This window comes from Ailuropoda melanoleuca, chromosome 4 (assembly GCF_002007445.2).
Source record: "Ailuropoda melanoleuca isolate Jingjing chromosome 4, ASM200744v2, whole genome shotgun sequence".
In the NCBI taxonomy this organism is placed as follows: domain Eukaryota; kingdom Metazoa; phylum Chordata; class Mammalia; order Carnivora; family Ursidae; genus Ailuropoda; species Ailuropoda melanoleuca.
This window is the reverse complement of record NC_048221.1, coordinates 96,902,373-96,917,654: the sequence shown is the minus strand read 5'-3', so window position 1 is coordinate 96,917,654 and position 15,282 is coordinate 96,902,373. Positions and strand designations below refer to the sequence as shown.

The following is a 15,282-nucleotide window of genomic DNA, read 5'->3' as shown; positions in this document are numbered from 1 at the left end:
GAATGAGGGGGCTTTGAGAGCCGCTGGCTGAGAGGTCCTGTGAGGCAGCACAGGGGTGAAGGAGGGACAGCTGTCGGGAGCTGGGAGCAGCGGCACCTCTGGCCAAGACTCACAGCCAAACCTGCACTTGGGCCTCACGGAACATCTACAGAAACTGCTTGCCAGTAAGGATGCTAAGTCTCGGAGAGATGATTTGCCAGAAGCTCACATCAGTCAGTGCCGAAAAATTAAATAACTAGAACTCCGTTCTCTCTGACTCCTAGTCCAAGGGGATTTGGATTTTGTTACTCCATAGCACCAGTAAGTGCCAATGCCAAGGCTTCTGCCGTGGGCTCTCTGGGAAGGAAGTGAGGGCCAAGCCCCTGGGAGCTCAGACCCACACGTCCCAAGGGAACAACCACCCCTCAGAAGGCCGGAGAGGAAGGCTGGACAGAGGACTCTGGAAATGTGAGGTGATGGGCTGTGCCCTGTCAGGTGACATGCCTGGGCCCCTCTCCACAAGCCCCTGTCCTGACAACGCATGCCCCTTCCATGCGCCTCCTCCTCCCTTGCAAAGGTGCTTTCTCCTGTGCAGTCCCCACACTCACAGCCCGTGTGCTGTCCTCTGACAACACCCTGCTAGTTCTCCATATCACAATAGCTCTCTGGTGGGCCTCTAATGATGCTTAGAAATAAGATTTGCAAAAAAGGCAGTGAAACAGGATGCTGTGTGGAGGGGGAGCCCTGGGGGACAGGGAGAGGATGAATCGGGCTCCTCTTCCCCAGGGAAGCGGGGGTCTTGGGATCTGCTGCAGGGAGACCATTCATTCCAGCAAACCCTAAAGGGTCTGCTGTGTAGTTGGCAAAAGTTCAGTGTCCCTTCACCAGTCTGTGACATCACATTTCAGCAATTGCCATGCTTAAATGTCTCAGTGGAATTCACACACGGGAACTGTGGGGAATGAACAACACTACTGCTCCTGTTTATATTTCTCCCGTGAAATACTATTTAAGTCGTAAACTGAGCTCTTCCATTCTAGACAACAGCTACTAAGCTGACGCCGCGGCCTCATCGGCCTCTTGCCATTTGAGTGCCTCTGGGCACCTGACCGTGGATCCAGGCAGTCGCGCGGACAGTTTATGTGTGTGTCGCGCCGGGTACCTGGGCTTAAGCGAGGCACTGGGCCTCTGAGAAGACACTGCGTTGCCTCTGGCCGCGTGCATTGCAAAGATGTCCGTCCTTCACTAGGAGAAAACTGACACTGAGAAATCACTCCGAGAGAGATTAAGGAGCTGAAAAAAGCAGTAAGAGCAAGGGAGAGAGGAAAAGAGGTATGCTCTGCGGAGAACTCCTTAGGAAGAGGAAAGTCGTAATTCAGGCAGCAGGGTCTCCAGCTCTGGCAACGTGGACTGAGGAAGCCCAACATCACCAGCAGGACAGACCACCGGGTGGTCTGTAAACATAGGCCTGAGGAATGTTTACTTTCTGGATAGCATGTTTGTCTCTCCTGGGCTCTGGCTCTGTTTGGTAGCCCTGGTCCCAGCATCCTCCATATGTTTCCTCGGAGGCTAGCACTCCCTCTGGGCACTGTCATCAACAGAGACCACAGGACTGTATCCTTCCTCACTCAATCCTCTATCCTAATTTTTCCACCAACATCTGCAAGGAGCAAACTCAGAGGCCAGCATCTGCTTGCTTAGTAGAGGGGGACATTAAGTCAGTGAGTAGGTGGTCACCATGGGCCTATGTTGTGCCCAGTCAGGGATTCAAAAGAATAGAAGACACATTATTTGCTCCTTCCTGAGAAGCATCTCATAAAATATTAGACATGATTGTAAACAAGCCGTTTCTTTTCAGGTCACCAGACCTTTATATATGCTGTTGCCTCCTCCTCAAAAGTATGTTGCATACAGCTCTGCATAGATGTACGCACCAGCTCATCCTTCAGGGTCACATTTAAACACCACCTCCACTGGGGACAGAGGTAGGAGAGAGGCTTACCCTTTATCTCTTCCTGTATCGTTTGAATTTTTACACCCAATAATTTGGCAGTAAAACAAAAAAATAAATAAATAAATAAAAGATCAGAACTTCTACTTTCAGCCAAATGGCAGACTAGATATCCTGACTGATGATCTTGAAATTAACTAAAAAATCCCAGATACGATACTACACACACATGTGCGCAGGCACACCCACACACACATGCAAGCTCCTTAGATGCGTTTATTTTCTTGCAAGAAAGTCAGGAATACTGAGGTCAAAATTTAAATGAGGGCAGGAAACCTAATTATTAGACAGAGTAGTGAAGCTAGCTTTTGTTTTGAGGGCATTTGATCTTGACTTTGACTCACAAGATAAGGTACAGGGACAAGACCCAAAACCTAAGACCTGCCTATCGTGGGTTGTCTAACAGGGTAAATTTTCTTAAAGTTGAGAAGCAAAGGGCTACGCCCTCAGTGTAAAAAAAAAGACCTGTAAATAAATGCCTACCCTTCCAGGGACCACAAAGAAAATTGTTCCATCTCTAACCTTGGTGCAGAGTAAGCAGAAAAAAAAATATTCTGAAAGTTTGCAGCAGAAAAGGAGTCCACACACGGGTGTGCAGGCCAAATTCTCATCAGTTGATTGATCTAAAAAAAATCTCACACAGATATCTAGTTCACAGTGGTCCCAGCCTAGAAGTGTTCCCAGGTTCATGGCAGAAACTACTGCAAATCTCTGAAGGAACTTACCTCCCACCCAGGCATCAGTGAATTCTCACAGATAAAGTTCCATGGAAAATAAGCAGGATGCAGTCAAAATGAAGCCGACAATGAAACAGATCGATGTGAGTGAGAACCTGCAGAAGCAGACCCAGGGAGACTGAAGTTATTGGAGTTAATAGAGACAGAATATAAGCTATGTGTATTATGTATAAAGAAATAAAAAAGAAGCTATAAACAAGAAGCTTGAAAATATGAGGACCAAGTAAAAAATATCAAGAATGACCAAGCATGTTGAAAAATAAGCAAGTCAAAATTATAAAAATGAAAAATAGTAAGAGTTGAAATATAAGTTAATAGACAGGTCTAATACTAGATTGGATTTGCTGGAGAAAGTCCATGAACTGAAACATTGATCCAAACTAAGTATCCAGAATGTAGCACAAAGAGAAAAAGATAGATTTAAGAGAAAAAAAAATTAAGTTGTCTAAGATAGTAAATAAGTGGTCTCTCTGTTTCTTTTTAATGTTTTACCCAATTTAGATACTGCAAAATTGTAGTCCCCTCCAGTTTCATACCAGTCTATTCTGAGAGAGAGTACAAATTATTTACTAAAGAATAGAGATCCATCAAAAGATTTTTCCCACAAGTCAAAATAGTCCTAAGAGCAATTCGAGAATTCCAAAATTAAATTGTGCACACCATAGAGCTTTCACTGTTTATTTGTGCAGTTCCTCTCTTGCCTTTATGAGGATAAATTTCTATGTCTTTTTGTTTAGCAGATTTGTATTCAAAAATTATAATTTTCTAAAAGCTTCAGAAGCTCATATTTTGGGATGCTCCATTAAAAAGATTTGCATTAAAGGGGCACCTGGGTGGCTCATTCTGTTAAGCTTCTGCCTTTGGCTCAGGTCATGATCTCGAGGTCCTGGGATTGACCCCCACATCGGCTCCCTGCTCAGCAGGGAGTCTGCTTGTCCCTCTGCCTCTCCCCTCGCTCATGCTCTCTCTCTCTCAAATAAATAAAATCTTTTAAAAAATATTTGCAATAAAGAAATTCAACTAATTTTAAACAAAATGCAACCAAGACTTAGAGGACTCAGCTGCAAAAAGTTTAGTATTATTATGTAGGTTAATTCACAAAATAGTTTGTCAAAGTCTTAAACACTTCCAAAATCCTATTACAGTCTGCTTTTGTATTCAATATCGACTTTATTACCAAAAAGGAAAAAAATTTAGTTCAGTTACCTTGCACTTACAAAAATTTTTGTAAATTTCAACAACTTCAGCTTCTATTTCAATATTGGTAAAATATTGGAACTTGTTTGGCAAGTTCTATGTCTCAGAACCTACTCCCAGTGCATTTCTGTTCCCTGGATTTCTTAATTTAGTAAGGACATTATTTTTACCACGTTGTATTCATATTAGTATCAAAACAATTTATCTTCACGGTTGAAATTTGAAATAAATTCATGATAATATTCACAATGTCAGTTTTTTCTACTTCCAAAAACTTTGATTCCAAGAATTAGATTATGAAAGAATTGAACCATTATTGAAATTACCTGATTTCCTATTAGAAAAATCGGATGACAGTGATATAAAATTAGAATCTGCCATCTGAGCCAAGATACTAATAGCTATCACTTGAACTTTTGTACATGCACAAGAAAAATTAGAACTGAAAATTAGTGAAATTAACTTAGAGTCGTCATTTAGTCTAAATGACTCTGCTTCACAGAGTAATGGGCAAACACACCATTTTCACTGCACATGTCAACATCTTTGGACACATTTGACTTAAAGTAACTACTGATTTTTTGATGTGGATGCTGCCGCCGCTGCTTCAGCAGATTGGTGTCCTCTGGTCTTCACGTGTTCAGTGCTAACACTGAGGCTCCATAGAAGGCAAATGTCTGCAATCTCTTTGGGCAGGTTGTGCATCATTAATTTTAATGAAAAGCAGAAATCAAACCTGCAATTTTTCATTAAACTTATACTTTTGTTTGTTTATAACTTATTGCTGTCAAAGAAGTTTTTTAACTAAGCATTATCATCAGCCAATCAGTCAATAAAATAAATAGTTGTGGACTTGCATGTACAATTTAAGGCAAAATCACAGTAGCAAGGGTGTCCAGATTACTCTATACAGTAGAATTGCTCAGCCTCCATTCTGCTCATGTTATCGATAATTTTCCAGGCTTCACATCAGCCCTGCCACCCATGCTCTGGTGACCTGGGCATTGCAAAGCTGCAGGCAAAGGACACAACATAACTGACTGTTTATCAGGTGGTTGACAGGACCAGCAGCATTGAACAATAGTCCCACCACTGCCTAAGTCCAAGTACACTTCATTTCATCAATGATTGTCCCGCCTGATGTACTTGAGTGGGCAATATTATCAGGGCTGGGATTCGGGTGCGGCAAGGGAGGCATTCACCTCGGGTGCAAAATTTAAGGTGGCACAAATAATTCAGCAATCAAAATAAAAAATATTTTAATGCAATATTTTAAAATATAAAAAATTAATGCAAAAAATCTATGCTAAGCAGAAATTTTCAATAAAGACAGGATTCAACTTTGCACTTGTACAGCCCTAACAGTGAGTGCCTCACTCACAGGATCTTGCTTTTATCTGGTGAATAAAGGAGGTCTTTGCGAGAAGAGAGCCTGCCCTGGAGGCTTTAAGTTTCCATGCAACTCTGGCCCCACCTCTATAGACAGAAACCTTCAGAATATTGTACTTGGTTTGAATCTTTACTACTTTCCCCCCTTAGTTCATTTCAGGCCTTAGTCATGTGTACTTTTATGGCAGCCCTGGCTGGAGACTATATATCTGAATCACCTTTGAACCACATGGATCCTTTGATCACACATGGGGCAGGATGGCTCGGACATCAGTTAGCTACATCTCTCCTTCAATTAACTCTAAATCGTCCCAGGCTCTCAGTTACATATGTCTTTGCATCTGTTTCTTATGGTTTTATTGACTCTGCCGTTGCTGTCAGCTGGCACAGTCCACCGACAGTGCTGTGAATCTATGTTGGGCTTAGAGGCCAAAACCTCATGCTTCTTAGAATTGTGCATAACATAGCAGTGAGGACTCAAGGGGATTTGCCATTAACAAAAATATTTTGGTAGTATGTGAACTTCAGGTCACCTCTGTTGGCTTGCTCAAAGGCCTCTTTTGTTATAGTTGCGTGACGCTTGAGCTCAGTTGAGTGGACAGAGTTATTGGTCAAGTGATCTGGCTGAATGAGGATTTTGATGATTAAAGAAATGTCCTAGAAGAGAACCCCAACTGATGCCCTAACAGGTGTTCTCTGAGATGGAGTGGGGTGGGGAGTAGGAAGGGAAAGGATGAAGCAACCTCTTGTTCAGAGGAAGAGCTGGAGGGTGATATCATGTAGCAAGACTGAATTCTCTACATAGTGGTCAGTGTGGAAGTTAGTCAACAAATACTTATTGAGAATTTACATAAGGGTTTAATGTCGAGAGATGGGAAATTCTGAAGACCCAGGTCCAGTGAAGTCCTTCCTACAGGATGATCCTGGATGTCTGTATGACAGAAAACACTGAGCAATAATTATTCCCACATAATAGTCTCACGTATGTTCAGACTGGGAAGAATGAAGGCATAATAAGTATGTAGTTCTCCTACTGCATTTCTTTTTACTCAACAACCATTTATTGAGCCCCTGCTATGTACCAAGAAATTTCATATTCATTTATTCAATTAAGCTTTCATTGAGTTTTTACTATGTCCTAGGCACTGAGGGAAGCCAAGGAAACCAGCTTGAATAAGTCACAGCAAATGCCATCTGCAAAGAATCTGTCAAGGATGAATTAAGACAAGGTAGATAGGCAAATAAATTGAGATGTGGTCCACACAAGGTTAGAGATTTTCACAGCAGGAAAGGCAGGGCACCAATAACCCAGTCACAGGACATGATAAATGGGTTAAACCGTAAAAATAAGTAGGAGCCAGCCAGAAGGAGATTAAGGAGTAAAAATGTCATGGGTTAGTGACCACTGTACGCAGACAAGGGGCTAGATTCTGGGGTCACGAATGGCGGGTGACCACTCTAATAACTCCTTGTGGGCTATAAGATCTACCCACCCAATGAACTTTAGTCTCAGAGTCCTCCAATGCCAAAGGTAAAGAGTGTTTCTGAAGAGTACACCATGTTCTCCTATGATTCTAATTCCTCCCACTTTTCATTTCTTATCAACTAGACCAACGATCAACAAACTGTGGCCCCAGACCAAGCCTGGCCCCCACAAGTTTTGTAAATTGTCTTATTGGCACACAGTCACGCCCAATAGTTGCCTTGTCTGCTTTCACACTACAAAGGCAGTGTTAAGTAGTTATGACAGAAACTGTGTGGGCCAGAAAGCTTAGAAGATTGTTTCACTCTGCCTTTAAAAAAAAATGTGCAGCCTTATATTTTGCCAGATTTCAGAGACTCTATGGAGAGTTCTTTTTATAAAGCGTGATCATGCAAGAGGAAGATAGCATCTCAGGTGTTTGAGCTGGGAGGCCACATACAATTCAAATCAGAGCCACCCGCCCTCTGTGGGACTGAACAACCTGAAGTGGAGAACATAATCCACATCCCACACAGCCCCTGGACCCTGTCTCTGGCAGGCTGATGATTAATGCGTAAACCAGAAAGACATTTCATTGACTGCCTTCTGGTCTCTTGAGTGCAATGCAGTCAATAAATATTTATTGAATGTATTTTCCTAAGGCTTGCAGCACTTGCTCAATGATAAGTCATAACTGAATAAGCAAGAATTGTTCAGGGTGGTTACAAATAAATATATAAATGTACGTTAGTGGAATCCAAGCTAGGATTGGTCAGCAGGAAAGAAAATATGCATCCATCTACGGACAAGTTATCCCAGTGGTACTAAATTTGGGGTGAATAAGAAAGAAGCATGTCACATAAGCTCCAGAAATGAGAATTACCAAAGAAAGAAGGAAGAAAGGTAAAAAAGAAGAAAGGCATAGAGAGAGATTTATAAATGGCTCTATTTTGAACAAATGAAAATACATCCATTTTTTACGGCCAATCTTTTGTATCCTCTCTGGCTTTATATGGGGAAAACTTTCATCTGTCACCGAAATTGCTCATACACTCAAGAAATGGCAGAGTTAACTGAAATGGGCTCCCAAATTGTAATTTTTGCAATAAAGATAAAATATGGCTTTTTGCAACCCTTTTGGAGCTGTAGCACCAATATGCTGATGAAGTTCCCCTTAAGCCCCAGTCCCATTAGATTCTGAATGGTGTACCGCCAATTTGGGCATGGGCATGGGTGTTAAGTTACGTTTATTTAAAATTGAATGCTTATCCTGAGTTAAAAGCAAATTAAAAAAGAAATAAATAAAAGCAAATTAAAATCTTGCGTTTGAGATAACATTAAAAGGGAGCAATGTAATTAGCACATTCTCCTCTGTGCAGTCTCCTCACGCTCCTGTGAAGCCTGAGAATGCACAGCTACAGTGAGAGCAGAAGCCTGGATGGTGCTGGAAAGGAAAGGCATCTGCCTGGCTAGGTGTCCAGCTTTGTAGGGGAAAGCTCTTCCCTCTGGGAAATGATCCAGTAAACCAGCCTATAATTAATGCAAGCACTCAAAGAGATTCTGGCCATGACCGTCCAGGTCCAGCCCTTCACCAAATTGGAAAGGACAATAGTGGCCGCACAGTTTGCCTCCGTTGGCTCTGATTCTGGGTTCCCTGTCCACGCCACTCCATGACTGAAGAGGAAACCAGTGCTTCATTGGCTTCAGGCAGCAAGAAAGAGGCAGATCCAGGAGGGAAATCAAGACTTCTCAGGGTTCTTTTTAGGACAGCCCCCCAAGGATGGAAGGTCATCGGGTGTGTGGTGTAGTGGACCCCCCTCGGAAGCAGCTACAATTCCTTGGGGTAACCTAAAGAAGACACACAGTGCTTGATTCATGGCAACTTGAGAGTTGTCTTTGTCCTTTTGGTGCTCTAGACGACAGCTGAATGATAGGCTTTATGGCCACCAACTCAACCAAGGAAACTTGCCCAAAGATTTATGGCTTACTGATCACCTCCACCAAAATATCTGTTCCAAGTCTCTTCCTAATTCCACTGTCTCCTGACTTCTAGACCACCTGCCCGTTTTTCCAAAAGAGGCAGAAGGAAAAGATTCTGAGGGGTTTCTTCCTAGAGGTTATCACTTCTGATCATATCTGTGAAGGCTGACCTGAGGTACCCTAGTATCCAACCTCCACACACTGAACACCTTCAGTGGCATCGCTAGAAAAGACCAGAGAAGAAAGCCTAGGTCGCTAGCAAGAAAATGTGGAGAAAGGTGTTTCAAAGTTTAGAATTATAAAAGGTCACTCAAAGAAGCCTTCACGAAAACTGAGCATCAATCTTCCCGGACAGGGAGTCAGATCTAATCATAACACGAGGAAGAGGACGGCTCTGTACAATTCCTGCCCTTTAAGCTGGATGCCCAGCTGACTTGTCCCAAATCCAGCTAAGCGCACCTCTTTAAGTGCCTCCAACAGTCCCCCTGCCATATGAAGACTTGATTACCTATGCCGCCTCCGTAAGGCTCTAAGGTATTTATCGGATTACCGCTTGAGGTCACACATCCTACTGTCCTGTTTTGTGGTTGCTTATTTATGCCCCAACTCTCCCCAGAGAAATTAGGAGCTTGGAGCTGAGAAGGAAAAGCTGTGTTCTGCGTGAGGCAGGTGCCCAGTACGAATTTGTAGAGCACATGCTGAATGAAATTGCTTTACTTGTAACCGTGGCCCCAGTTCTGGCCTACAGATCCTAGGAGTCCAAAGGGTGTAGAAAAAGAATTATGTGGAATTATGTGCAGCCAGCTGACAGCTGGGCTGCTATTCGTCTGCTCTTTTCCAAAGTCTCCATTGGCCATTCTGTCCCATAGAAGCCAGAAATACCTGCATATCAGAGAATCAAATGTGAGGTTTTGTCCGTTAATATTTGAACCCCAAAGGCAGTATGAGACATAATTTCTACTCTGACAAATAATGCATATTTTAAGGGATAGATCCGTAAACTTTGCAAGAAAAAATACACAGAGCAAGATCCCTTTTAAAATGGAGGATGCAGAATTGATGTGATTATAATTGATATGAAATGCTGATTGGAATATTTATTATTCCTAAGATCTCTGCTACATTTCAGAGATGGCACAAATTCAAACGTGGACACACTCATTCGGGGCTCCATCCCAGGTGAGAGGAGGTGGGGGAGTGGCTCCAAGTCCTGAGTCATCATTCACCTTGCTTCCCCCTTCCTGTAAATGAGGTTTCATCCACCCTGGACTTGAATATACCCAAGTGTGTCTGTCTCAGCAGGTGGATCCTGTGTTTCTCCCTGTGAGGCATGCCTTGTTAGCCACACTGACTTCTAGATGTCCAAAGAACGAAGGAGATTTCGCCAGGAGCTGATGTTTTCTATCAGGCTACTCATTTCTCATACACACATTCATTGCCCCTCAAATTATAGAGACTGATACAAGATTGCTAGCCTTTTAAATTGCCACATAAGGACTTTAAAAAAACCACTATTTCTATCAATGTTATTCCTTAAGCCAAAAAGGATAAAGATAGTCTTTATATTGAATAAATTTACAACGTTGTTCTTGTCCTTCTAATTCTACCGTATGCCTCTGATCTATACTTGGCATCATGTCCCCAGCATGAGCATTCTAACAATGAAAACGTCCCTCCTGGAATGTTGCTAGATGTGTTCTAAATATTTAAAAACCTGTTGTCTTTTCTTATGGATTTTAGGGTTTTATGTCCTAAGAGTCATAAAATTTAAGGTTAGAATATACAAAAGGGATAAGAAAATAGTCATTAAAATCATCAGAAGTCAAAGGTTTCCCTGGAATTTTTGTGTAAGCACAATGCTAATCGCTGATGCAAATTTTGGTGACCAGATCAGAAATTTGTCCTTTCTTTGTTCCAGGTACATGGCCATCATCCATCCCCTCCAGCCCCGGCTGTCAGCCACAGCCACCAAGGTGGTCATCTGTGTCATCTGGGTCCTGGCTCTCCTACTGGCCTTCCCCCAGGGCTACTACTCAACCACAGAGACCATGCCCAACAGAGTGGTGTGCATGATTGAATGGCCGGAGCATCCTGACAAGATTTACGAGAAAGTGTGAGTAGGAGTGACTCCCCTGTGGTGCCTCCTTTGTCTTTTCTTGTTTCTTCTTTCTTTCTATGCTCTTTTGTTGGTTAGGATTTCATGTTTGTCTGTAAGCATTTCTCATAACCACTCTGATGTTAGGTTGATGTGTACATCATTATCGGGACTCTTATGTCCCAAATACTACTCTGGACTTCAAATGAAAATTAGAAAAATTAAGACCTGGATGCTGTTATAGCCTCCCATCCAGGTGTTCTTCCGTATCCTCCTCAGGGTTACCAGCAACTCTGCCCCACCACTGTCTGCATTGCTTTGCCTGGGAGCTCTTTCCTCACCTACAGAATGCCGCTCTGCCCCCTTGCACAGCATACCAGAAGGTGGAGGAATCACCCCATGCTCCCAGAAGCTCTCAGCAATGAATATGAACACCCCAGCTCCCTAAGCCCACAGGTGGGATGTCTCTGAGGTGTGTATTTTACACCGTGTCCAAGGTTTTGTCTTGGGGTGAAGTTCCTGTCACCCCAGTGGCAGCTGGCTCAATGACACACCCTTCCCTGTACCACTGCCCTACTCCCTACCGGTGTTTCTTTCTCCTTCTAACAAAGTCACTTGCACTTGAATCTTTATCTCAGGATGTGCCCCTGGGGAAAAACAAGCCACAGCACCTATCTTCTAGGGTTTTCTAGGTGGAGAAATAAGATACACATTGAAAATGCTTGGGAAGGCAAGGCCAGTACAATAAGACCTTATGAATTACAAGTTTCCCTACAAGGCAGACCTGCTTATCTTTGGGGGCCTGACTGATCACATTTTAGGGTTTTCAAAGAAATCCTGGCAGTTTTCTCTAAGACTTCTCCTAGAGGCGACACTGAAATAGCTTATTCTGTTTTGTTCTGCTCAGGTAAGTGACAATGTGACGTTTATATTACCGTCAGTTTTCTGGACTCAGAGCGCATTGATAATGTGGGTCCCTTCGAAATCTCTCTGTAGTTCTCTAATCTCCGGTTTATTATGTGAAGCATAAAAGAACACTGGTGTTAATAATCAGATGATCTATGTTTTAATAACAAGATTGCCATTACTAGTTATGTGACTCTAGGCAAGGATCACAGTCCCCCCTCATTGTTAAATGGAAAGTGATAAAGCCCTGCTTCCCATAAACAACTGCTGTGAAGCGCAAACGAGATAATGTATCCTCACCTGGTAAGCGATTAAATGCCAAACGAAAGGTAAGATACTGTTATCGAACCAAATTCATCAGATAGCAGTAGAATCATTACCAGCCTTTAAACTCAACTGCAGCATGGACGGCACTGGAGGAGATAATGCTAAGTGAAATAAGTCAAGCAGAGACAGACAATTATCATATGATTTCTCTCATCTATAACATAAGAACTAGGAAGATCGGTAGGGGAAGAAAGGGCTAAAGAAAGGGGGGGTAATCAGAAGGGGGAATGAAGCATGAGAGACTATGGACTCTGAGAAACAAACTGAGGGCTTCAGAGGGGAGGAGGTGGGGGAATTGGGATAGACTGGCAATGGGTAGTAAGGAGGGCACGTATTGCATGGTGCACTGGGTGTTATACGCAACTAATGAATCATCGAAATTTACATCAAGAAACCAGGGATGTACTGTATGGTGACTAACATAATAAAAAAACATTAAAATAAAAAAAATTTAAAAAAACTCAATAGATGGTAACACGAGGCACTACCTGTTGGCCCCCAAGATCTGAGGGTCTGAAAGCCTGCTGCAGAGTTACACTGCTGCACCTGTTCCGTGGAGCGTGGAAATGGGGCTTGCCAGAAAGCAATACATAAAGCCCACACTTTGCCTTCCAGACACAGGCAGTAGGATTTAATCGATCAAGCAGTGGGGGGATTAATGCTCAGCCTAGAAGGAGACATTGAAAATTATTCTTCCAAATGAAACTACAAGCCTGAGTGGGGTCTCAGCGGGAGAAAGAACATAGCTTTGCAATCTGTACAGGGCCCGTGAACATGTTCGAGCCAGAAGGTTCCCTCAAAAGGGAAAAATGAAAGCCCTCTGATTTAAAGCCTATTCTATAAACTGCTTAGAAACTGCCTTTGTCTGCATGGACTGTAGCTTAGCTCTTGGTTCTCATGATCTTTTCCAAGTCTGGCTACCTTCTTATAGTTTTGTTTCAAAACACAGTTCGTTTATCTTCCAACAAATTCAAAGTTTAACATGAAAACAAAGGTATTTCCACAGATCTCTGGAGTCTTGCCCAAGACATAGTAGTTTCTAAAGTTTTACTCTTGAATGTTTTGCTGCCTTATGCTTATTAATGACTAAGAAAACCCTTTGAGACTCCGTACAGCGTGTGCTGGATTGTCTTACTTCCTTGAGAGGAGAATTTAGGGTAGCTGTACTGGGTGCATGTTTAGGTTTGCCATCATTGTTTAGTTCATGATTTTTTAAACTTCTTTCTTTTATTTGTTTATTTTTAAAATTTAATTATTTTTATTAAGTTTTTAATTTAATTCCACTATAGTTAACACTATTAGTTTCAGGTGTACGATGTAGTGATTCAACAATTCTATACATTACTCAGTGCTCACCATGCTAAGTGCTCACCTGTTTCGCCCATCTCCCCATCCTCCTCCCCTTGGTAACTATCAGTTTGTTCACTGTAGTTAAGAGTCTGTTTCTTTGTTTGTCTTTCTCTTTTTCCCTTTGCTCATTTGTTTTGTTTCTTAAATTCCACATATGAGTGAGGATGAATGGACAAAGAAGATATGAGATACACACACATACACAGACACACAGACACACACACACACACACACTGGAATATTATTTGGCCATAAAAAGAAGGAAATCTTGCCATTTGCCACAATATGAATGGAGCTAAAGGGTATAATGCTAAGCGAAATAAGCCAATCAGAGAAAGACAGTACCATGTGTTTGTTTCGTGATTTTAACCTTAAAAAATGAGTCTGGAGAAGAGCATCTGATTTTATCTACTTAGGATGTGTAAAATGTTTATGGATACAGTAGTGAGTGGAAAGAACCGGTATTTGTCATCCACATACATCCTGTGAAGTAAACATAAGTCAAGTGCGTAGTAAGCTTTATGTAAGCCTATTTCCTTTATACCAATATCCTTCATAAGGCATTGTGATATACTTTTAGAGAATTTAAGTTTTACTAGCTCTAACCTAAGTACTTCATCATATTGTCTTCTGCCAGAACTGGTTGCCATTTCCACAGCACACAATAATTCCAAATTTGAAACCAGAAGGAAATTTTGTTTAAGGCAGTATAATAATTAAGTTAAGAACACAGGCTCTGGAGTTAAATGAGGGAATCAACTCCCAGCCACATCACTCTCTAGTTGAGTCATCATGGTCAAGTTATTTAAGCCTCTAAGCTGAATGGAACATTCCACATAGAGGTATTGAGAGAAGTAAATAAGGCACATGCTTAGCCCAGTGCCAGGCACCCGGGAAGAGTTTGGTGAGTGTTCACTACTGCTGTCGGTGTCATTCATTGATCTGGATGCGTGGGTAGATGACTGGCAGCAGACAGTGTGGTGGGCAGACGCTTAGGCCCAATTTGCCTGATGAATAATTTGCGCCAGCTAATTACATAAAAAGGTTTTGTGAAAAATCTTAGATTGCTCCATTTGCTTCTGGCTGCATGGTGAACCTCCAGCCCTGATCATTCATCATTCAGACTCTTTATTAATACATGGATTAAATTAAGCACTATTAAAGAAAGGCAATCCAATAAAAGAACAGGCAAAAGTTTTGAACATGCACTTCACAAAAAAGGAAATGTCCAAATGACCAATTAATATGTGAGGAGGCACACAACTTCATTTGTCACCAGTGAAATACAAATTAAAACCATAGTGACATCTTACTGCACACTCATTAGACTAGCAAATGTGAAGAAGTCTGACTGAACTAAGCATTTAGAACTTTTGGTGAAATTAGGAAACAATGAGAACATTTGTAGACTGCTAGAAGTATACATTGATAAAACCATATTGGAAAACATTTTGTAGTATCCAGAAAAGCAGAAGCTATCCATACACTATAACCCCACAGTTTCACTCGGGGGTAATTGCCCTAGAAAATGCATGCATGTGTGCACCCAAATGCAGCTAGCATATGGTTCGGATCAGCCTTGTTCTGAATGCCCCAAACTGGAGATATTCCAAATGCCCATCGTCAGTTGGCTGGGTAAAAAACTATGGCAGAAGCATGTAACAGAATATGATGTAATTATTGCAATGAACAAAATGTAGCTCCATGCAATGTGGACGGCTCTACAAAGTTTTAAAACAAAATGAAAGTACATCTGTAAGAGCACATCAGTAGGTGGTAAAACTATAAAAGCAAACAAAGTAGTAGTCACCATGGAAGTGAAGACAGGATTCTCTTAATGGGAGGGAAA

At 42.0% G+C, this 15,282-nt stretch overlaps 1 protein-coding gene across 1 annotated transcript in view; it reads left to right on the top strand.

Moving 5' to 3' along the window:
- TACR1 (tachykinin receptor 1) overlaps positions 1-15,282 on the top strand; it is a 141,734-nt gene that overhangs the window by 60,255 nt on the left and 66,197 nt on the right. Inside the window, exon 2 of the mRNA XM_034659427.1 lies at positions 10,674-10,868. Within this exon, the coding sequence (XP_034515318.1) occupies positions 10,674-10,868 (195 nt within the window). The remainder of the gene's footprint in view (positions 1-10,673; positions 10,869-15,282) is intronic.